At 41.3% G+C, this 24,538-nt stretch overlaps 1 protein-coding gene across 2 annotated transcripts in view; it reads left to right on the forward strand.

The window, feature by feature from the left end:
* raly (RALY heterogeneous nuclear ribonucleoprotein) overlaps positions 1-24,538 on the forward strand; it is a 102,761-nt gene that overhangs the window by 63,553 nt on the left and 14,670 nt on the right. The window contains exons 5-7 of one of the 2 annotated variants that reach the window (XM_036571616.1): positions 626-673; positions 19,649-19,806; positions 22,000-22,116. In XM_036571616.1, the coding sequence (XP_036427509.1) occupies positions 626-673; positions 19,649-19,806; positions 22,000-22,116 (323 nt within the window). The remainder of the gene's footprint in view (positions 1-625; positions 674-19,648; positions 19,807-21,999; positions 22,117-24,538) is intronic. The other variant, XM_036571618.1, reaches the window with a different exon arrangement.

The raw sequence follows: 24,538 nt of genomic DNA on the forward strand, positions 1-24,538 counted from the left end.
CAAAGAAAAAATCTAGAGTTGATATCTGCGTTAAGGGGCCGGCCGATGTGTTTCAGGACTGATACTTATTTTTTTACCAAGAGGCGATTAACTGTAAATGCAAAGAATCAAAACAACAATAAATCAGTCAATCTGTGTAAGTGCGCTCAGTATTTTCTACGTGAGATTTTCTTATTGTAAACATTTGAACCAACACAAACAAAGGAAGTAAGTATTATGTTCAAAACTCCCCAGAGCAGCTTTCCTTTGGCGTAATAGATAAACCTGAATTTGAAATGTTTATTGTTACTGTTCAAGTATAATGAGATGTCTGGAGCCTGTAGATGCTGAATTACAGGACAACTATAACATATAATAACAAACACAGATTATAAGATGCAAATATAGAATAAATAAAATGTAGAAGTAAATATATACGCAGAATTAAAGATTAATGAGACTAAAGGGTAAAAGTGTCCATAATGTGAGTTTATCTGTTTTTCAACAGAAAATTTTTAATGATAATTTTCTGATTATATATATTAACACATAAGTGATGAAAGCCAAGTTCTTAAGCAGAACATTTCTAGCTTTAAACATCACAGTTTTGGCCGGTAGTGTAACATGTTTGTTATTATTTTTACAGCGGTTATGACTTCGACTATGATTACTACAGAGATGACTTCTATGACAGGTGAGTAGAAGTTTCCACAGGTGTGTGTGAAATGTTAACTTCTCTAAAGTGCTGTGAACAGATCCACTGTTAACTCAGGTTCAGTCTGGAATGACCTCAAATAAACTCAGACATACTCTGAATTTCGAAGATCTAATCTGGTCATTTGGTCACCTCCCCACTGACACTGTGGTCAGATTATTTCTGTGAAAGATGAACAGATTAGCTAACTGTGAAACGCTAGCATGACGGCCTGGGGGAGGATGTTAGAGCTGCACTCTTAAAAAAGTTCAAGAGTTCTTCAGTAAAGGGAATGGTTCCATTTAGAACCATGAGTTCTATATAGAACCATTTCATGCTTAAATGGTTCTCTGCATGGTGAAATGGTTCTTCAGATTGATGGAGAATGTGTTATATTTGGTTCTTATATAGCACCAAAAAGGGTTCTATTGTATTGTATCTGAAGAACCATTTCATACAAAGAGCCATTCCAAATGGTTCAATAGAGAACTTATGATTATAAAATAGAACAATTACCTTCACCAAAGAACATTTGAAGAACCACCTTTTTTAAAGTGTAGGCTTTCAGTTTGGGCCATAAATATCAAATTCAGTCGAAAACACCTCTATGATGATGCTAATATCTGTTAGCACCCTTATAGGATTTTTAGTAGTGCATTATCACTGACACAAATAAACATTTCTCCAGTTCTAGATCAGGGGTCTTTATTAAAATTCAGGAAGGTCCAGTTAGGGAAAATTTCCCCAAGCAAAAGTTCAGAACTTCATAATGTCTAACTTGCATTAGTGCCATATACTGTTTACTGAAGTAGCCTAGTAGTTATATCAGCATCTTATACAGTCAACAACTGAATATCAAACCAAATAAAGTACAGTTCAGTCATATTTCAACAACATTTACTGTCAGTTTCTCTTTTTAGATCAAATCATGTAAAACAACCTCCCTCTGACTCACTTTCTTCTCCGACTGCTGTGTCTCGCCTCGTCCCTCCCCTGTGTGGGGTCACTCACTCGAGTCTCCGTGCTCATCGTAATGCACAGATCTGATTGGCTGAGTAGCGTCATGTATGATATTTACAACGCATGCGATTGGTCTGTGGGTCTCCGGCTGCTAAAGCTACCATAAAGGCTAGAAAAGTTACACCGATTAAAACAGGACCACCCCATCAAAATTAAACAATTCTCCATAGTTTATCGGTTATAGGTCCAGGTCTGCATTGGACAGCATCTGGGTCCAGACTCGACCGCGGTCCACCAATTAGTGACCTCTGTTCTAGACTAAACACAGACATCTGAAGCTTGGAAAAAACACTCGCTATGTTCTATTTGATGTTTGTAACAGACATTATCATATATCTGAGCTTGTATGTATCAGTTTTACAGTCACTCTGTCAGTAAAGAGTCCATAGAGCTGCTGTCGCTGTTTAACATTCCTAACAACTAACCAGAACCTGATAGGCTCATATTCACAGTCAGTGATGTATCTAGAACCTCCAGGAATACTAGAATGATGTATTTTGGTCAGATTGACTGGAATCAGAATCAGAATTGGTTGATTCCTCTGTCAAGTCCTAACTGTGTTGTGTTGTTAAAGTGTAAGGCCTTCAGCTCCTGAAGTCCTAACCAATGAGAGATCAGCTCAGCTGTATCTGCCTAGATACCACAGAGAGGACAATCCTGATTGGACAATTTTCTGTTGGGCTTCAAGATTTTAATCTTTTTTTGTTTTAAACCAAAACATAATAAAGAAATAAGAGCTTTACTACAATGAGTTTAAAAACATGAGTCTGTTGAAAAAAATCAGTTCCCAGAGAATGAAACTCTATTGTGACATGAAAATGACATGTTTACCGTAACACCCAGCTCTAATATCGATTCTGAAAGTGTGGAATGATACCAAAACTCATTTCTACAGTTTGATAAGATCCTAATTGTCGGATAGAAAGAAAACGTTTCTGTATAAATCATTTCTATGTAAAAACGATCTGTTATTGGCTGTATTTTCCATTTGTAATTGCATTTAATTCAGTCAGTGATTTTATTTGAGATTAGCAATGAGGGGGTCTTAGTCTCATTGCTAATTTCAAATAAAACCACTGACTGAATGAAACGCCCTGAGAGACCCCCTCTTCCCGTATTATTAAAAAAGCCGATGAATGTCCATGCTCTTTGTTAAAAACATTATATAAAGTCAAAGCTGGAGTTGTGACCACACTAACAGAAATACCCCTCAGATTTCAGTCACCTGTTTCTCCAACTGAACAGATGTTTTCACCATTAAAATTAACTGTGATTCATTTGTGAATGTAAACTGCTGCACTTCGTCAGCGGCTGCAGCAGCAGAGTGGATCTAGAACTCTGGCAGTATTAACGCTGCTTCCTTTGGACACATGGATGTCTTATTTGAATCAATGCCACATCAAAGCCACCACAGCATGTGGTTTAGTCAGTTAATGAAGTGAGTAAAATTCCACAACAAGTCTTATCGAACATTTAACTGCCGTTTCCTCATAATGTGATAATGTGCAAATCAGAGCTTCCTGATGGGCTTCGTTCTTCAGATGTGCACTCATACTGTGTCGCTCTGCCACTGATATGAGTAACAGTGATGCGCAGGTTGAGTCACACTGGCCTGCTAGCATTAGCATTAGCATAATTTTTTGGGAGGCATTGAGGAAACCCCAGGTCTGGTGGTGATTACATGCATAACAAGGCCCAGGTGAGTTACATCAGCATCTTTTCATGCATATAATCATGTTCATGCACAGCAATCACAACAAAATCTAGAACAGATTAAAGATCAGAGCGAAAGCAACGAGAGAAAAGGAGGATTAATCCACCTATTCAGACACAGCTGTAGTTAAAGTGTAGCAGTGAGAGTGCTTATGAACACAAACCTCATTTTATACTCGAATCATACAGATTTTAAACTTTCAACATCATTACATGGCCATTACAGGGGTCCTGGGGGGTCTAGGATCCCTAATTAACCTCATGAACCCCCTGAATGTCTCAAAATTAACATCCTGACCATTAGGGTAAAATAAATGCTCAAATCCAGACTCAGTGAAGCTGATTGTTTATCTGCTTTACCCACAAACAGCTTCTGTCTCTGGTGTTCTTAACTAACTAGAGCTGCAGCACTGCTGTGCCTCAGGGTGGCGCTGTGGCAGACTGGTCTCAGTTACTGTGAGGAAGAGTGTAGAACCGCACTAGAACATGGGGCTTGGGTTGGTGGTGGTTAGCCAGGAATTTCTATGGTGACGTAGCCTTTTAAGGTGTGATGTAATAAAGCAGATACATACACTGTTAGGTACTTAGAACACAGCAGACCTGCTGAATTAAAGAATGGGAATCCTGTAAACAGGAATGTAAGTGTGTAAACAGGAAGCAGTGTGATCAATATGTATGAAAAAGTCAAAAGTCAATCTGGAACATCGATAATGTCATTTAAAAATGAAAAATCGCAATTAAACAAAACTACCGAGTCAAAATCAGAGCACTGTAAGTGAAACACGAGCAATCACTGACAAACGTTCCTTATCACTATCACTATCATCCTGTTGGTCCAAATGGAACAGTTCACCTAAATCACTGCCACACTCACAATCAAGAACATCACAACAAACAAAGCTGGTCACTTTGTTCTGATGGTCCGTCTGTAGAAGCTCCGTCTGTCTTCAACTAACATTCAAATAAACATCTACTAAATACAACTGGACTTCAAGTTCGGTGTGGAAGATTCTATTCTGAGTTCTGACCCTAAACCCAACCCTAATCTTAGCTTTAGCTCAAAACCTACACTTAAAAAAAAGGTTCTTCAAGGGTTCTTCAGTAAAGAAGATGGGTCTATATAGAACCTTGAACACTCAAAGAACCCTTTGCATGATTAAATGGTTCTTTGTTTCGTGAAAGAGTCTATCAGATTAGTGAAGAATGTGTTGTGGATGGTTCTACATAGAATCTTTTTGAAAAGGGTTCTATGTAGAAAAAGGTTTCTTCTATAGTTACGATATCAAGCTTGTTACTATAGAAGAACGCTTTTCAAAAAGGTTCCATATGGAACCATGTACAACACGTTCTTCATCAATATTTTATGATGCAAAGAACCCTTTAATCATGCTAAGCGTGTTTTGAATGTTCAAGTTTCTATACAGAACCATTTTCTTTACTAAAGAACCCTTGAAGAACCATCTTTTTTTAAAAGTGTACACCTACTCCTAACCCTAACCCTGACCCTGACCCTGACCATAGTGTTGTTGATACTCAACCATGACCAGAAGGTTTATTGATCATCTGATGGGTCCATCAAAATAAAGTGTGACCACAAAACGTTCACTAACCAGCCAGCAAAGCGGTTCCAGCAGTTAAATCCCATCATCATCCAGGTTCTGTTTGAGTTTTAACCCCAACACAAACATTCACACCACAGGTAACCCTGTTTACAGTCATGTTCAGCCTGAGAGGGAGCAGAACCGTCCACAACCATCAGAGTCCAGCATCAGGGACACAGCGATCCCCAAAAACACTAATCCTCAAACTCACCGTCTGCAGATCTCCATCCACTGAAGAGCTGCTTGGTGAAACCTGGTTTTCCACTGATGATCCCTGAAAAAGTTCACCTCATTTCTCATTTCCCATTTCCCCTCCATAGTCCAGGTGTCAAAATAAAAGTCCTTCATTTGTGAACGTTATAGTAAGGCCTGATTTCAGAGTCAGGAAACAGAAGATACAGGAGACACTAACTTACCTCACACCACACACACACGATTATATGTAAATCTGGTACACAAGCAGCTCAGTGTTACAGGGCAGGAGGTAGATAACAGCCTCTCCGACCCCAGATAGCGCTGTCAGCAGCTGGAGACCTGAGGGAGCTGGGCAGCGTGAGCAGAGCCGCCAGTCAGCTGTCGTTTGAGCTCGATCAAATCACTGAAATGTTACAGAAAACGATGTAAATTAGTTTGATTTATCTCTGTGCTGAGAATGAAACTCGTTAAGCTCGTAAAAACCCTTCTGAGAAACAAGCAGTGAGTTTTTAATGTTGAGCAGCTTCTCATTGTGGTTTGTTTAATTTTATGGTTGTAGATTATTTCACATCATGAGAGCACAAGACTGTGCTGGCTAACGTAGCGGCTCAGGGCATTTCAGGACCTTATTGTCCTGGTCTGTTCTGTCTAATGTCACTGTCATGTTTTTTCTTTGGTGAGGCGGAGTTACAGTTTCATTTCTTCATCAGTCCACTGGAACCCTCTGTCTTTTTGTTTTGTTGCTACAACTGATCGAAAACAGAAACAATCATTTATCTCATTTCTTTGTTTCAGACAAGATTGTATCCAGCTGAAGTGAGCATATGAACATTTATGTGAAGTTTGACAACTCAACTTGGTTTCTATGAAGCCTTTTTTATTTGGTTTGCCAAAATACACATTAAATACAGTGATGGAAACCCAGCCAGTGTTGGTGCAGTGACCTGCTGTGGTCCTGCAGGGCTGCACCTGCACAGTTTAGTGTTTTTCCTGCACAAACACACCTAAATGAGCTGATCAGTAACTGGCAGGTTAGAGCAGAGCTGCGTTCAGCCCAGACAAGCTGTAACAAACCGTTCATTAAGCGGAAACAGTGGTGCATTGAGCACAGTGTAGTGAAGAATTTTCAGAGCCTGATGAAACAGGTTTAAATACATGTTCAACACGTCTTCTATCATCTTCAGTGGTTGCAAACACCAAGCTGCAGCGCACACTCTGGGCATTTTGGTGCCTTCATGATTGAGCTGCTTAGTTAATGAAAGAGCTCCTTGCCTGTTAGAGCAGAGAAACGCAAACCTGTGCAGAGCGACTTTGGGAGCTCTGTGATCAAGCATAAATCATTCTTCTTAAACATGGTGTGATCTGCCTCTGCGTCTCTCCTCTCTCATACTCTAGGCTCTGGTTCTGATGGCGTATGTGATAAGTGGGTTCTCATCCACACATCTCATTTACTCACATCTGCAGAGCACCATGTACAGCTGTCTCACACACTTACAAGTCATATGCAGGACATCTGTGCATCGTACTGTCCAGTCTACAGTATCAGAAGAGTCGTGAATGTTCTAAAACACAAGCAGTCCACAGGTAGTGCGCTCGATTCATAAGAAGCGCTATACATTATCTTGATCTTGAGTGTGAAAAGATCTTAAGTTTGATGTTTATCACGCCTGCTTTAACCCATATATCCTCAAAAAAGAATGCTGGGTAACCAGGCTCCACTACTGTTTTTCTCTAAAAGCAACATCAGCAACAGAAGAGCCCAAATAAGGGTTACCAGATGTCCCCGTTTTCCAGGGACAGTCCCCATGTTGGTGGCCTGTCCTCGGCTGGAACTGTCCCCAGAAATGTCCCAGTTATTAACTGTGAATTGAAAACTCAGTGGAAAGTTCTAAGAAAGACCTGCAGCAGAGCAGACAGGCGGACGTCTTGCATTGTGTTTGTTTTGACCAGCAGAGGGCGCTGCTGCTATCTACTGACCACTTCTACCATTCACTTGCCCAGTTTTAGAGAACACTGCTGTCTAGAACTCCACCAGAAGCTTACAAGTGTCTAGTGAGTCCACAACATCACCACAGACACCTTTTCAGGATACAAGATGACCCAGGGGGTAAAGCAGGGGTGGAGTTACAGGACTGAATAGCTCTACCAGCTGATCACTGGGCTCTGATTCATACAGTCTACTTGAATGTAGCACCATGAGATACAAACAGAGCATCATTTTTAAACTGCATCACTTTTTCTGCCTCCCCAACAGAGTTTAATGACATATTGCATACGCTGATAGCGACTCTGTCTGTCCAGGACTGGAACTGCCCAGGGCTGAGTTTAGGGTCTGGATATTGGGGCTACAGACATGGGATTCTTTTCTCTAGCCGCAGAACTGTTTTGCTGCCAAAATATTTGATATGAATATGAAATACAGGCTCGTACAGCCACTGAATCTTCTGTAGCAAACGTGTCTCTGCCTCATCCCTGCCTGAGCCGCTAGGCTTTATCTCTGAAGAGCAAAGAGCGACAAATCTCGAAAGGGAGAAAGCAAGAAATGTACATTTTTATGGGATAATTGTAATTTTTTTCCATGCATGCTGACCATTTTCTTTATTAAGTATCCCATAGTAGACCAGCTTCACTCTCCATGGTAGCTATCTGATGATTTTCTGACACAGTTTACAAGATCAGTTAGCGCTCAGTTTCATCAGACGGCCTTCACCATAGTTTATTACAGTACAGCAGTTATCATCGTCAAAACATATGATACTGGAACTGACCCCGTTTTTTATTTCATAGACATAAATTGGATATATTAATGATATATTGACGGCTGAACTGGAAATGTCCCTGGTTTTCATTTCATTTACCCCAAGTGACTCTGTTCTGGTAGGAAGAACCTGCGGCCATTTATCTCTCAAAGACTTTACTTTCATTCCATTCAGCTTCATTCTGACACCAGAGCTTTCTAACCCAAACCGTGAGTCACTCTCTGAGGGAAATCAGTCAATAAATAATGTAAATTCGTTGAAAGAACCAGATGCTGTGCGCTCGGCGTGCAGTTGGTGCACTCTAGTTAGCCTTTAGCTGGAAAGGAACAGCTGAAAACAGCTGTGCAAGATTTGAAAACACAGGATTAAAGGCAGATTAAACTCCTGCAGTGGTGAAACTCAATCTGGGCAGAAATTACATTTGTCTGCAAAGTACAGATTCTGTCTGCAAGGTACAAACAATGTAAATGTGCACTCAAAGGTACAACAACGAATTTAAGGTACAACGGTTTACTTTCAGCAAGTTTTTCACAGGAGAAGGGACATATGTGTCATTTTTACCAGATTAGTGAGCTGCAGCTCCTCTCACTGAACACAAACACACAAAGGCCTTGTTGTTTGGGAAACGTCCCGCCCCTCAGCTAAAAGGGAGATTTTGATTGGTTTTGCCACTGCGTTTATCTATTCATGCCTATACTGTAAACTTAAATTAGTTGACTTAAAAAAATATGCAAACGTATTGCAAGCTTAAATACCTTCAAATATGAATTATAGATACTTTCTAATTTTCAGTGATCCACACTTCTGCAGTGAGTAAGGTCCCTCAGACAGCCCAGTTAATCACCCTGTATTTAATAAGCACTTTTCATGCTGGTAGCAGCTCAAAGTGTTTTCTAGACAGGTGATAAAGCATAACAGTAATAGATGAAACTATGAATATTCGTTTAAAGTCATATTATATAGTGACACAATCAAATAAAAAGAAAAGGTAGAGTTTTAATGAAGCGCTGAGTTAAAGAGCTGCGTTTTCAGATGTTTATTTAAAATGCAATTTGTTTTCAATGTAAAAAATGTGATGCATTGTAGTAGAGAGTAATGGATAGAAGTGAAATACTGCATGTGATAAATATTAATAAATAAATATTAATAACTTGGAAGGTTTTGTTCCAAAACACGTCGAATGCTTTCAGTGATGTTCTGTTTTTGTGATATATGTTGTTGAGAGTGGGCTTTACACGTACGAGAAATATTAATGTGGTATTATGATTAATACCACCGTTATTAGAGAAATGTGTTTTCCATCATACATCAGCAAAACCCTTCAGATATTGATATGAATAAAAAATGTTGGATGCATTGTAGCATTTTGGGATCGTATAAATGCTTATGTTATCACATCTGTCCTCAAACAGCTCCACGTTGCTTTTCGTCTTCATGCTGTATTTTTTTTTTCCACTCCAACCTTAAAGCTTCCCTGCTCAACTTATCAGCACCTGCTTGATGAACGGCGCCGCAGATCCACACAAAAGGCGTACACATCAGCTCCTCTGAGGGCTTACCCATAACCCCCTTCTCTCCATCCCTACGCTAATGCATTTACGTACAACTTCTCAGAAGTGTAATTTAGCACTGATGCTGGCGAAGTGGTAGATGTGATAATATGACAGTCAGGGTCACAGAAATGTGGAGGACTTGATCTTCAGGTTCTGTAGAAGCACATTTTTAATGAAGAACATCTGAACAGCCTTAACTACAGTCCTGCTGTACCCTATGCTCCTCACGGCTCCTCCTCCACCAGCGTCACTCTGACGTCTTTCTAAGGCCCGAGCTTAACTGCAGCTTCAGGAACTTCCAGAGATTCTTTGAATGAGTTACGTAAGTCATTCACTCTCACCTCCTCATCTTCATCACCTTCACCTACATACGATCATCTTCCAGCTTTTTGTTGACGTCCTACAGCTCTGATGAGCGTCATCGTCAAATCGCTCTTTTGGTAATTTATAGCTGGGAAATGTAACCAAACATTCCTCAAGAATACTGATCGCATTTGTGGATCAGGTTCCCCTGCAAGCTCAGCAGTAACCTCACCAATAATGGATGAAGACGCTCAGGTGGAGAACCCTTACACTCTTAAAAAAGAAGGTTCTTCAAGGGTTCTTTAGTGAAGACAATGGTTCAATATAGAACCATGAACACTTAAATCTTCTTTGTGTGGTGAAATGGTTCTTCAGATCAATGGAGAATGTTTTGTAGATGGTTCTCTATACAACCTTATCAAAGTGGTTCTATATAGCACCCAAATAGGTTCTTCTGTTGTTACAAGCTTGACATCATAATAATAGAAGAACCATTTTGGGTGCTACATAGAAAGGTTTCAGAAGGTTCTATGTAGAAGTATTTTCTTTACTAAAGAACGCTTGAAGAACCTTCTTTTTTAAGAGTGTACATTAGCAGGCTTAATGTGTTTATTGGTTTATTCAATCAGAGGCTGTGTTTCTGACTTGTCAACCAATCAGAGGCTGTGTTTCTGACTTCTCAACCAATCAGAGGCTGTGTTTCTGACTTCTCAACCAATCAGAGCCTGTGTTCTTGACTTGTTGACAAACCGGATGCTGTGTTCTTGACTTTTTGAAAAATCAGAGGCTGTGTTCCTGACTTCTCAACCAATCAGAGGCTGTGTTCCTGACTTCTCAACCAATCAGAGGCTGTGTTCTTGACTTGTCGACCAATCAGAGATTGTTCCTGACTTGTTGACGGAACAATGCTACCGTTCCAGGCAAAATAAAAGTACGTCTCTAGCACATAGCGCTCCCTAGATGGTTATTCTTTCATCTACAAAGTCGTATGCGACATCATTAACCTGAGAGATTTGACCGAATATGTAGTGATCGTAATCCAAATGAGAAACAAAAATAATATTGTTATTAATAACCACAGACGGCTCTGAAACACAAACATAAAATAAAGCATCACATACTCACTTCATGCTGCTTTTTTTGTCACATAATTATGAACAGACAGACTTTTAATGTGAAAAAGTTCACGATTCAATTCAAGTTTTGCTTAAACACAAACATTTGAAGCCTTCAGATCATCCAGTCAGTGTATTCTTTACTCTGTACGCTGCAGTTTTAGACCAGTGCAGCTCCTGAGAGCCGTTCTCTCTCCTGCAGGCACATTAAGTACAGCTGTAGCTTCATGATGTGTTGGAGTGTAAATTTTCACAGATCAGAGGCGGCGAGCTGCCGGAGACGATTATCAGTCAGACATAGTTGGCACTAGTTCTTAAACGTCAGCTTGGTGTGTCGCAGGCCTGAGGAACTCTATCAGCGTGGAGCAGTCAGCACTGCTCTGTACATTCGAAAGAACAGCACCACAACTTGCTGTGAACTCAACCACACTGATCTCCTCCGACTAGATTAAAATGTCATTGAAACACTACCTGGTTGATGACAGAATCCTCTCATTATTATTTAGTTCTGCACAGCACCTGCAGAAGAACGTTGATTAAAATCATTATATTTGTAACTTCTGATTTGCTGGTGTGTTGTGTCTGTTCCAGCTTAACAAACCTCAGACAAGCAAAAATACTTATACAAACCAACAGTGTGATCATTAGAGCTTCATTTGAGGCTGTAAATGTCAAAACAAGAAAATAACAACAACAAAGAAATAATAGCAATCCTAATGGTAACTAGCACCTCTATGGGGTTTATAATATGTTAGCACATCCTTACGCTGGTACACATGAACATTATTTGCCCTTTCTAAATTTAACACAGGCATCTGAAGCTTGTAAAAGACATTATTATATATCTGAGCTTGTACACTACATGGACAAAAGTATTAGGACACCTACAGGAGCTTTTATGAATCCCATTCTAAACCCATAGGCATTAATATGGAGTTGATCCCCCTTTGCAGCTCTAACAGCTTCCACTCTTCTGGGAACCTTCCTACAAGATTTTGCAGAGTGTCTGTCGGAATTTTTGCCCGTTCATCCAGACACTGATGTTGGACGAGAGGGCCTGGTTCACAATCTCCGTTCTAGTTCATCCCAAAGGTGTATGATGGGGTTGACGTCAGGGCTCTGTGAGGGCCAGTCAAGTTCTTCCACACCAAACTCACCCAGTCAGGCCTTTATGGAGCTGCTTTGTGCACTGTTGCTCAGTCATGCTGGAACAGGAAAGGTTCTTCCCCAAACTGTTCCACAAAGTTGGAAGTGTACAACTGTCCAAAATGTCTTGGTGCTGAGTCATTAAGATTTCCCTTCATTGGAACTAAGGGTTCTAGACCAACCCCTGAAAAACAGCCCCATATCATCATCCCTCCTCCACCAAACTTTATAGCTGGCACAGTGCAGTCAGGCAGGTAACGTTCTCCTGGCATTCGCCAAACCCAGACTCGTCCATCAGACTGACAGATAGAGAAGCTGATTCGTCTCTCCACAGAACATGTTTCCACTGCTCCAGAGTCCAGTGGCAGCGCTTTACTCCACTCCAGCTGAGCTTGGCAACCCGCTCTGTAACTTTATGTGGTCTGACACTGAGCTGCTGTGGTTCCTAAATGCTTCCACTTTTCAATAATATCACTCACAGTTGATGGTGCAAAATCTAGGAGGGGGAAGTTTTGCGCACTAACTGGCTGTAATGGTGGCCTCCTATTACAGCACCACGCTGGAATTCACTGAGCTCTGTAGACCCATTCTTTCACTAATGTGTGTAAAGCCAGGCTGCATGGCTGGCTGCTTGATTTTGTACACCTGTGGCAATGAGACTGAATGAAACACCTGAATTCAATGATTAGGAGGTGTGTCCCAATACTTTTGTCCATATAGTATGTATCAGTTTAACAGTGACTCTTTCAGTAAAGAGTCCTGGCATAGAGCCGCTGCCACTGTTTTCAATTCCTAACAAATACCCGGTACCTGCAAGGTTCGTATTCACAGCCATTGACGTATCTAGAACTTCCGAAAGATGTTTTTTTCTTAATTAAATTCATCCCCACATTGTAAATCAGAATGTGATTGGTTGATTCCTCTGTCACTTCCTAATTATGTTGGTAATCTAACATGTAAGGCTTTCAGTCCAGCTCCTGAAGTCCTAACCAATGGGAGAGGAGCTCAGCTGAATCTACTTAGATACCACAGAGGGAACAATCCTGATTGGACAATTTTCTGTTGGCTGTTTGAAGAATTTAACCTTTTTGTTTACATCACCAAAACTGAAAAACACTGAAATACAACACTTACAGAGCTTAAATACAACAAGCACATCTATTAAATACAAAGGAGAAAAAAGATTTATTTAGTTTCTAGAAATCGTTTCTCATGTGTTTTGCTGAACATTTACAGAATTAAAATCAGTAATATTCAAACACGCATAATCTTACCAGACGTATGGAACATTTTTCTTTGATCATATCCACAGAACATTTACTGTACCTCAGTAAAACAAATTGCTGTAGAGATGTTTCCATATCAGTGCAATACTGTAAAGAATGATGAGTATCATGAACATCTTTGGGAAAAACCTAAGGTATGCACTGAGCTGCTACAGTTCATGAAGTCAGAAGTGAAAAAAGTTGAAGAATCAACCCTTTTTACTCTCAGTCGACACTCCATCACTTTCTACCAGCGTACATTTGTTTGCAGTTTGGCCGAGTCGAAGAGAATTCTCATAAAACAGTCACAAACATCTGCAAGCTAAAAAGAAAGCATATTTGTTTCTCAAGACCACCACCACCCCTCCGTGACCTCCTAAGAAAACGTTGGCTCCGCTGATGCGCGATTGGCCACGGCCCAACTTCAGTGGCTATGGAAACCTCGCTGTGAGGCTCAGTTGGACGCCCGTGTTTGCAGATGTTGGGAATATCGTATCCATATGAGGAGCAGACATGTTTATTTATCTCCCTCTTGTGATCTTCGTTCCTTGACTTACGGCCTTCCGAGTGCAGCCATGACTCCAGTCAATATTTTACAGCTCAGATACTCAATAATTTCAGCACTTTCATGCGATCGTGAAACCGCTCAATCGGTCAGTAAAGCCCACGGGGAGAGGAGCAGAGCGGGGGGATGGCAGCTGGCTGCTCTGGTTTTCGTCTAGACGGCGGACGTGTCCCTCTTTGAAGAGCAGAGTGTCTGTTTCTCAGTTCATTCATTGCACAACTGTGCTCGTAAAAACAAATGAGGTGAGAGGATTTGTTGTGATTCCAAGCTATTTAAACTGGGCTCCACGTGGCCCTTATCGAGGTGACCTTGACATTCTCGCACGGCCCTTAATTATCTGTTGGATGTTTATGCGAAACAAAACTCTATATGTCCTCTTGTGGTTTTGCAGGACTGGCTCTCCAGAGAACATGTGAATCTAGCAAATATTGCATTGGCTGATGTGCGTCAGATGTGAACCAGCCCGAAGGATTTCTTTAGGCAAACTCAAGTTGGCTTGACTCTCTGACTGCACTCTCCTGGGCAGACATAATGTTCCAAGCTCAAAATATAATGGTGTTTTCTAATGGTTTTTTGTTTTGTGATGGTTCTGATGGTTCTGGTTGGTCTGTCTGAATCCATCAGTGCTGAGTGGATCAATACTGACTCTACTTTCTGTAAAAGACTGTCTGAATATTCACACACTAAACTACAACACTTACAGAAGTCAGAGTGAAAAACCCTCCACACTGACTGACTGCAGCTGTTTGTTTAATGATTTGTTAGCCATAAAAATCTTAATGTTGTGCCATTTCAGGCTCTGCCCATGTCTTTTGCCCAGTAGTGTGTATATTAGGGCTGTTGAAGTTAATGTGATAATAGTGCATTAACTCAGTCTCACTTTAACACAGTTTAAAAATAAGTGCCTTTAATGCAGGTTCTTTTTGACCCTATGAATCACCTGTAGTTCAGGCTGCAAACTGAATGTCACCACTCTGAAGATCCTAAACACACTTGCTGGGCCTGCATGCCCACAATGCACTGCGCCAAGAGTCAGAGCCGAGTTGAGTTGAATGGAGCTGGAGTTTCACTGTCTGATGAGCGGCTTAGCAAAAAGTCTTTCTGTGTTTTACTGTATTTATGTTTAGTTGTTTATTCTGTTATGTAGTGTCTGTATATACAAAAACTTAATGTTCCTGTGTAAAAAATGATTTTATATTTTATTCAGAGCTCTTACACCGATTGGGCATAACATTATGACCACCTCCTTGTTTCTGCGCTCATTGTCCATTTTATCAGCTCCACTTACTATATAGGTGCACTTTGTAGTTCTACAGTTACAGACTGTAGTCCATCTGTTTCTCTGATACTTTGTTAGCCCCCTTTTACCCTGTTCTTCAGTGGTCAGGACCCCCATGGACCCTCACAGAGCAGGTACTATTTGGATTGTGGATCATTCTCAGCACTGCAGTAACACTGACGTGGTGGTGGTGTGTTAGTGTGTTACGCTGGTACAAGTGGATCAGACACAGCAGTGTCCATGATTTCCAAAAAGAATTTAAAATGTTGATTCATCGGACCACAGGATACTTTTCCACTTCACTCAGTCCATTTTAAAGGAGCTCAGGCCCAGAGAAGGTGGCGGCGTTTCTGGATCCTGTCTATTTGTGTGAGTTTTATCTTGCATTTGTGGATGCAGTGATGAACTGTTTTCACAGACAGTGTTTTTCAGACGTGTTTCTGAGCCCATGCAGTGATTTCCACTACAGAATCATGTCTGTTTTTAATGCAGTGCTGCCTGAGGGCCCAAAGATCATGACCAGCAAATACTGGTTTTTGGCCTTGTCCCTCACATACAGAGATTTCTCCAGATTCTCTGAATCTTTTAATGATATTATGTACTGTAGATGATGAAAAGCAAAAGTTCTTTGCTATTTTATGTTGAGAAACGTTATTCTTGAACTGTTGCTCTATTTGATGGTGCAGTCTTTCACAGAGTGGTGAACCCCTCCTCATCTTTACTTCTGAAAGACTCCGCCTCTCTGAGATGCTCTTTTATACCCAGTTATGTTGCTGACCTGCTGCCAACGAACCACCAGGTGTTTTTTAGCATTACACAACTTTACCAGCCTTTTGTTGCCCCCGTAACGATATGTCAGACTAGTCCCCATGTGAGGATCAAACTGACGATCCTCACGCAGAAAAGCCTGAGACCTAAGGGGACAAGCCATCTGCAAGGCACAGAGATGGACAGATCAAGTGCAGAGCAGCAGAGGTTTGAGAGCACAGGGGAAAGAGAAATAAGGTTGCCCTTGACGAGGCTCCAATTAGTGACCTCAAGATGCGGAGGCAAGAGTGTTACCATTGCGCCACTGCAGTGTCACCAAGGAAAGTTTCACTGGGAGGAATGATAACAAAAGCGGGGGAGGGAGAAGGACAAACAAAAGAAATGCCAGAGTGTTTAGAACAAAAGAGAATTTTAGAAAACTGCAGGGAAGGTAGTCAATAAAAGGAACAAAAGAGTGTTTAAAAGTGGACGTTCTTATTTTACATGCACACTGATATAAACAAACACTACTAATCCAGGTTCCACTTAAAACACATTAAACTGTGCTTTTACTGCTTCAAAATAAACACAAATTATACAACAAATTCTCCCTGATTATACAATAAATCCTCCCTTAGTCCTCCACGACTAAGGGATGCAGGAAATTGTGTACCCTGCCCAGGAGAGGGTTGCTGAGACCTACCCCGGAGCGTAACCTGCCAATGTGGGGGACCGTGTGGACCACCCGCAAGGGTCAGCATGGGGGACTGGTCCAGCACCATATAGGCGGTGTGAGATGGCAGGGAGGTCCTTGGTGGCATGGATCCCTGCAGCGGAAACTGGCTCTTGGTACGTGGAATGTAACCCCACTTGGGGAAGGATCTGGAGCTTGTCCAGGAGGTTGAGAAGTACCGACTAGATATAACTCCCACCTCCAGGAGAGCTTTTCTCATGTTCCGGATAAGGTAGGGGACATGGAGTGTGAATAGACCCTGTTCAAAACCTCTATTCTGGAAGCTGCTGGTGTAGCTGTGGCCAAAAGCTTCTTGGTACCTGTCAGGGCGGTAACCCAAGAACCCCCTGGTGGATACTGGTGGTGAGGGAGGCTGTCAAGCTGAAGAAAGAGACCTTTAGGAACTGGATGGCCCAGAGAACTCCTGACTCAGCAGATAGGTACTGAAGGGCAAAAAAAGGCAGCGGTGGCAATGGTGGCAGAAGCAGAATCCAGGGCATGGGAGGAGTTCAGCATGGCCATGGAAAAAGACTTTCAGTCGACTTCAAGGAGGTTCTGGACAACTATCCGGTGACTCAGAAGTGATCGGGGTGGCTGCGCCCAAGCTGTATTTGGCAAGGTGGAGAAACTCTTACTTCAAATAAGGATATTGTTGGTCGGTAGAAGGAGCACTTTGAGGAACTCCTTAATCTGAGGGACATGCCTGCCTTACAGGAGTCCGGGCCAGAGGCTTCTACCATGTCATGCTCCATTTCCCTGATGGAGGTCACTGAGGTAGTTGGAAAGCTCCTCTGTGGCAAGGCACCGGGAGTGGATGAGATTCGCCTGGAAATGCTTAAGGCTCTGGATGTTGTGGGGCTGTCGTGGCTGACACACCTCTGCAATATCACATGGGCCTCAGAAAAAGTACCCTTGGACTGGCAGACCGGGGTGGTGATTCCTATATTTAAGAAAGGGGACTGGAGGGTATGTGCCAACTACCGGGGTATCACACTGCTCAGCCTCCCTGGGAAAGTTTATGCCAAGGTGCTGGAAAGGAGACTCAGACCAATAGTCGAACCTCAGATTGAAGAAGAACAATGCTGATTTCCGGCTTGTTTCCGGTGGAACAATCGACCAGCTTTTCACACTCTTGCAGATTGTTGAGGGGACATTGAAGTTTGCCAACCCAGTCTACATGTGTTTCGTGGACTTGGAGAAGGTTTATGACCATGTTCCCCGAGATATCCTGTGGGAGGTCCTTTGGGAGTATGGGGTCCTGGGGCTACTACTCTGAGCCATTCAATCTCTGTACTCCCGGAGTGAGAGCTGTGTTCGTATACTCAGCATTAAGTCAAGCTTGTCAAACTCAGTGTTAGTGTTGGACTCCACCAAGGTTGTGCCTTGTCTCCACTCCTGTTCATGATATTCAAGGACAGGGTGTCAAGGCGTAGCCGAGGTCAGGAGGGCATTATGTGTGGAGGCTGAAGGATAGTATCTCTGCTATTTGCAGATGATGTTGTCCTTTTGGCTGGATCACATGGATGCCTCCAGTGCTCACTGGAGCGGTTTGCAGCTGAGTGTGAAGCGGTTTGTATGTGGATCAGTACCTCCAAGTATGAGTCCATGGGCCTTGCCTGGAAAAGGATGGCATGCCCACTCCAGGTAAGGGGAAAGGACCTGCCCCAGGTGGAGGAGTTTAAGTATCTCGGGGTCTTGTTCATGAGTGATGGGAAGCCCAACCCTCACCTGTGGTCATGAACCATGGGTAATGACCAAAAGAATGAGATCACAGATACAAGCAGCGGAAATGAGCTTTCTTTGCAGGGTGGCTGCTACACTCTACTGACAGTATGAGGAGCTCGAACATCTGGGAGGAGCTCGGAGTAGAGCCGCTACTCCTCCGCGTTGAGAGGAACCAGTTGAGGTAGTTTGGGCATCTGATCAGGATGCCCCGAACGCCTCCCAGTGGGGATTTACCAGGCACAGCCTACTGGGATGAGACCCTGGGGTTGTCCTAGGACCCGCTGGAGGGATTATATCTCCAAGTTGCCTTGGGAGCGGCTTGGGGTCCCCCTGCATGAGCTGGAGGAAGTTGCAGGGGACAGGGTCATCTGGGATTTTCTGCTCTCCCAACTGCTACTGTGACCCTATCTGATCTAAGCAATGATGATGATGATGATGATGATGATGATGATGAAGTCTATTCAGACCTGCATATGTATAGATATTTATACTTGCATATATACAGATATTCACACATCTCTTTATCTCCTCCACTACAGCTCTTTATTATTCATTATTCTTTATTCTATGTACTGCATTGTTATGCAATTTGTCGGTTAGTTAAATGCTTGTTATCAGTCCATGTTTGTCTGGTCTGATCAGTGTGTTAATGTCAAACATGTGTGACTCACTGAGACTGATTCCTTGTATGTGTAACATGCTTAGTGAAATATATATTCTGATATTGATTCTGATTCTAATTAGAACTGCCCAGTTACATTTAGAAGAGAAAAATATTGTGAAATGTATTGGTCACTGGAACGTTATTAAAAGGGTAAACTTAGTATTGTTTGCCTGAAAGAACAGGATTAACCTAAATAGAAAGAAAACACAGATTTGGGTTTCCTGGGTTTTTAATTTATTATATGGTCAAATTACCAAATAATTCAAATTCTCCTCCTGAAGCTGAGCTCTTGTTTTGATCTCACTGTTGAGTTCATGTCATTTTCAGTTTAAAATAAAGATGTTAATAAAAATAATGAGCAGCACCGGTGCTCTCATATGGAAGCGATATTCAGTCAAATCAGTATTTACACTAGCTCTGGAGGTTTTAATAATAATAGCCTAAATATTATTATAATTCTCTGAGTGCTCTTGGTAGAGCTGGACTGTCTTTGCCACTGAATGTCAGGCTGCTGTCCTCATCTCACCCTCTTCTCTCTCCTCTCCTCTCTTCTCTCTCCTATCCTCTCCTCTCCTAAACTCTCCTCCTGCAGACTGTTTGAGTGCAGAGGCCGAGTATCACCAGTGCCCAGAGCTGTGCCCATAAAGCGCCCCCGTGTGGCCGTGCCTGTGATGCGCAGGGTGAAGTCGTTACCCGTCAAACTCCTAAGCAGATCCAACATCCTGCCCAACAGCTCAGCCAAGCACAAATGTACACATTACACACGCGTTCACTTCATATAGCAGAACTCAGCGCCGCCCTGAAGCTTCAGAACAATCAGAATTCAAAGAATTTCATTCCAAAATGCTGCACTTCCATTTGAAACAAGGAGAGGTTTGAAAAGAACCTCTGTCAAAAAGAAGCGTAACCAAAAACTGATACTGCAAAATATAATGAGCAGCTGAAAATGTGTTAATATATAAATGTTTCCTTTTTCAGTTTATCAGACTGTTCAACATTATAAAAGTAAAATATCAGAAACAACATCTGTGCTATACTGTATCCTGATTTACATTTAAATTTACAGTATTTAGCAGACGCTCTTATTCAGAGCCACTCGCAGTTTGATCATTTTACACAGGTAGGTGAAGGTAGTGTTAGGAGTCTTGCCCAAGGACTCTTATTGATATAGAGCAGGGTGCTTACCCAGGTGGGGAATCTGATCTGACGCACTAGCCACAAGCTAACATGCCACTGTACAAATTTATATAATACGATACAATATGATATGCTGCAATACAATATTATACAATATGATACAGTACATTACAAAATGATATGATGCCATACAAAACGTACTGTGGTCATTCGTCACAGTGCAGTATTCTGTGATATAATCCATCAATCAATCAATTAATCAATCAATCAATCAATCAATCATCAATCAATCAACCTTTATTTAAACTCGGAATACATTGAGGGAGAGCCTCAGGAATCAGGCATTGAGAAGTTGTACAGTAAAAAAATAAATCAAATGCTATAATTAAATAATAAAAATTATAAAAGTAAAGTTTAATAATAAGAAGGTACCAGTAAACTGTTAAATCAATAAACAATTAAAATTACAATATAACAATTTAAAAGAAAAAAAAAGAAAGATGTAAAAAAATAAATTGACAATAATAAAATAATGAAATGAATACTAATTAGAGGAATAAAAAGAATAAAGAGAATGATAAAAATAAAGAGTCATAAAGTACAAAAGTAAAAAAAGTAAAAGTAAAAACAATAACACACACTGCTAAAACATAGCAAAAGTCATATTAATAGTAAAGTAAAATCAGATAAAGCAGTTGCAGGCTGATTGGAGGTGGTTAGAGACTAAAAGTCTAGAATGTTCATGAGACACCAGAGAGCGAAGCTTTAGAGTTTCATAATGTGATACAATTTGACACAGCAAAATACAATATAATATGATACACTGCAATTCAACATTACATAGTATCATACAGTATGATACACTGTGAAACAGTATTTCATAGTATGATACAGTATGATGTAATATGGTAAATATGATACATTGCAATACAATATGATAAAATATGATACACTGTGATACAATATGATACACTGATACAGTATAATACAATATAACAAAATATAATGTAATATGATTTTGCTGCAATATAGTTTGATTTGTGCTTCTGTATTAGACGACTTTGCCTCTGGGATTAACAGTGATCTACTTATCTAAACTGCAATGCCATTTGGTACAATATGATACAGTATGATACGCTGAGATACAGTATGATAAGCTGAGATACAGTATGATAAGCTGAGATACAGTATGATACGCTGAGATACAGTATGATAAGCTGAGATACAGTATGATACGCTGTGATACAGTATGATAAGCTGAGATACAGTATGATACGCTGTGATACAGTATGATAAGCTGAGATACAGTATGATAAGCTGTGATACAGTATGATACGCTGAGATACAGTATGATACGCTGAGATACAGTATGATAAGCTGAGATACAGTATGATAAGCTGCTATATAATCTGGTATAACAGAATACGATATGTTGCTACGTTCCTGGTTCCACAGTAGTTTGGTCTCCTCTGTGCCTCACTGGGAGATCAGGATCACCTCTGAGAGACGATGGTGAACTCAGATGACTCTGTAACTGCTGGAATCTGGTGCACTTTCAGATCATCATGTCAGTTCTGAGATTTAGAACCTTATGGCGGCACTGGAACTCTCTGTCTTAGAAAACGTCCTTCTAGAACATTACCAAACTGGTCTCTTTTGTTCTCTGAGTTTTACAGCAGTATAAAAGTCACTGATTTATTCAGTTGAAGCATATTTTCACTTTTTCATGCATGACTCTGCATTTGTGTGTGTGTGTGTGTGTGTGTGTGTGTGTGTGTGTGTGTGTGCACGTATGTGTGTGTCCAGCAGTAAAATCCAACGAACTGCAAGCTATCAAATCAGAACTCACGCAGATCAAGTCCAACATTGATGCACTGCTAGGAAGACTCGACCAGATCACAGAGGACAAATACTGCACAGCAGGTGAGGGATTAAACAACAGACACCCACTCCCTAAATCTGTCAGCGCGCCACAGTACGTCAATCTTAGATCATAAGCGGCACAGATTTGAAAAACATGAGAGCATTTTTTCCACATCTTCAGATTCCCCGAATAGTTCTTTGATTTGAACTGCAGGTCAGCCTTAGCCTCTCAGGCTGAAACTGAATGTGTTTTTGGAGCCGTGTAGTAGCGAACCACCTGGAACCACAACATCCTCCCCAAATAATGGTTCATTATTTTATCGTTATAACAAAACATGTAGTTCTGCATTAATTTAACAGCAAATGTTGTAAAAGGACGCTGGTTTAGAAGTAAATCACCTTAATAAAGGCTACACAGGTAAGTCACATCAGTTTTAAACGTTAATCAGTATCATATACTGACTATTAAAGAAACAGTCTGCTGTCATAGACTATTATTCACTACCATATTAGAGGTACTAACTGCAAGTTACAGTATCGTTACCGGCGACTGGGAGACTGATACCTGTGACCGACACCATGAAGCAATTTCTGAAATGCCCACATGCTGACGCACCAGCAGACAGGACTTAACACCCCGTCGGCAGTGTGGGACGACAAGCAGCAGTAAAAATGCTCATTGCAAAATCTGTGACAGCAGCATTTGGTGAGAAAAACACGCTGACAGAGCCGCTAACCTGAATGGCTGAGCTGCTTCTTTCAGTAATCACTCGTCTGCTGCTGTGTGGTCACTCACAGTCTGAGTTAATGTTATTTGTTATGACCCGGTCTAGGGTCAGGCAGTAACAGAAAATGAGAGTGGGCTCTCTCTCCTGACCTGCTGCCGGACCAAACACCGGACACCGTTTAGACCTGAAAATGACAGGTTTATTTTCTTCAAAAACGCAGACCAGCTGAGGTGATGGCTTCAGGGATGAGCATTCGCCAAAATAACAAGCAAAACTACTAATGATGAAAAACTAACTAAACTTAAAAACAAAAGAAACAAAAATACATATAGCTGCCCCAACTCCCTACCTTACACAGGAGAACAAGGTACCCAAAACAAAACGGCACCGCCCCCCACTTTTCCAATGTTCACCGAGTTTCACAACTTCAAACTTCACACAAACTTTAAGTGCAGCAAAGTGTGGTGTGAAGAGTCCCAGGTTGGTCTGAACAGGTGTTCTTCCAGGTCATGTCAAAGGGGAAAGATCCCTGAACATCTCGCAAGATGGTGGCTCAGCGACCTCATACTGCCAGGCGCCCCCGAGTGGCCACTCAAGTACCTGCACATGATACAGTAATGGAAAAACACAAAACGGCCACAAACACATACAAAGAAGGGCTATTACGACTGGGGGTCGTAACGTATTGCAGGTTGTTATTGAGGGAGCAGAAGAAACCACTGGACTCTCAGCATAATGAGTCTTTAGCCTTGATTTAGCCTTTAGCATAGCAGCCCGCTAGCCGGGCCTGTGTGTCCTCTAGCCCCGTCTGCGGTGTGCCTCCGTCGGTCAGCTGCATCACTCAGCAGTGGGGTCTCACAGCCCATCGCTTCAACCAAGCCAGAAAAAACACAAAGTTGCTACTGACAGCATGAACAACGGTGATATTTACTGAAAGACAGTGATAATTACTAACTGACGATGATATTTACTGACTGACAGTGATATTTACTGAAAGGCAGTGATATTTACTGAAAGGCAGTGATATTTACTGACTGACTATGATATTTACTGACTAACAGTGATATTTACTGAACGGCAGTGATATTTACTGAACGGCAGTGATATTTACTGACTGACGATGATATTTACTGACTGACAATGATATTTACTGAACGGCAGTGATATTTACTGACTGACGATGATATTTACTGACTGACAATGATATTTACTGAACGGCAGTGATATTTACTGAACGGCAGTGATATTTACTGACTGACGATGATATTTACTGACTGACAGTGATATTTACTGAAAGGGAGTGATATTTACTGACTGACGGTGATATTTACTGAAAGACAGTGATATTTACTGACTGACAATGATATTTACTGAACGGCAGTGATATTTACTGACTGACGGTGATATTTACTGAAAGGCGGTGATATTTACTGAACGGCAGTGATATTTACTGACTGACGGTGATATTTACTGACTGACGGTGATTTTACTGAATGGCAGTGATATTTACAGACTGACGATGATATTTACTGAAAGACAGTGATATTTACTGACTGACAATGATATTTACTGAACGGCAGTGATATTTACTGACTGACGGTGATATTTACTGAAAGACGGTGATTTTACTGAACGGCAGTGATATTTACTGACTGACAATGATATTTACTGAAGGCAGTGATATTTACTGACTGGCGGTGATATTTATTGAAAGACGGTGATATTTACTGAACGGCAGTGATATTTACTGACTG

This window comes from Colossoma macropomum, unplaced genomic scaffold (assembly GCF_904425465.1).
Source record: "Colossoma macropomum unplaced genomic scaffold, Colossoma_macropomum, whole genome shotgun sequence".
In the NCBI taxonomy this organism is placed as follows: Eukaryota; Metazoa; Chordata; class Actinopteri; order Characiformes; family Serrasalmidae; genus Colossoma; species Colossoma macropomum.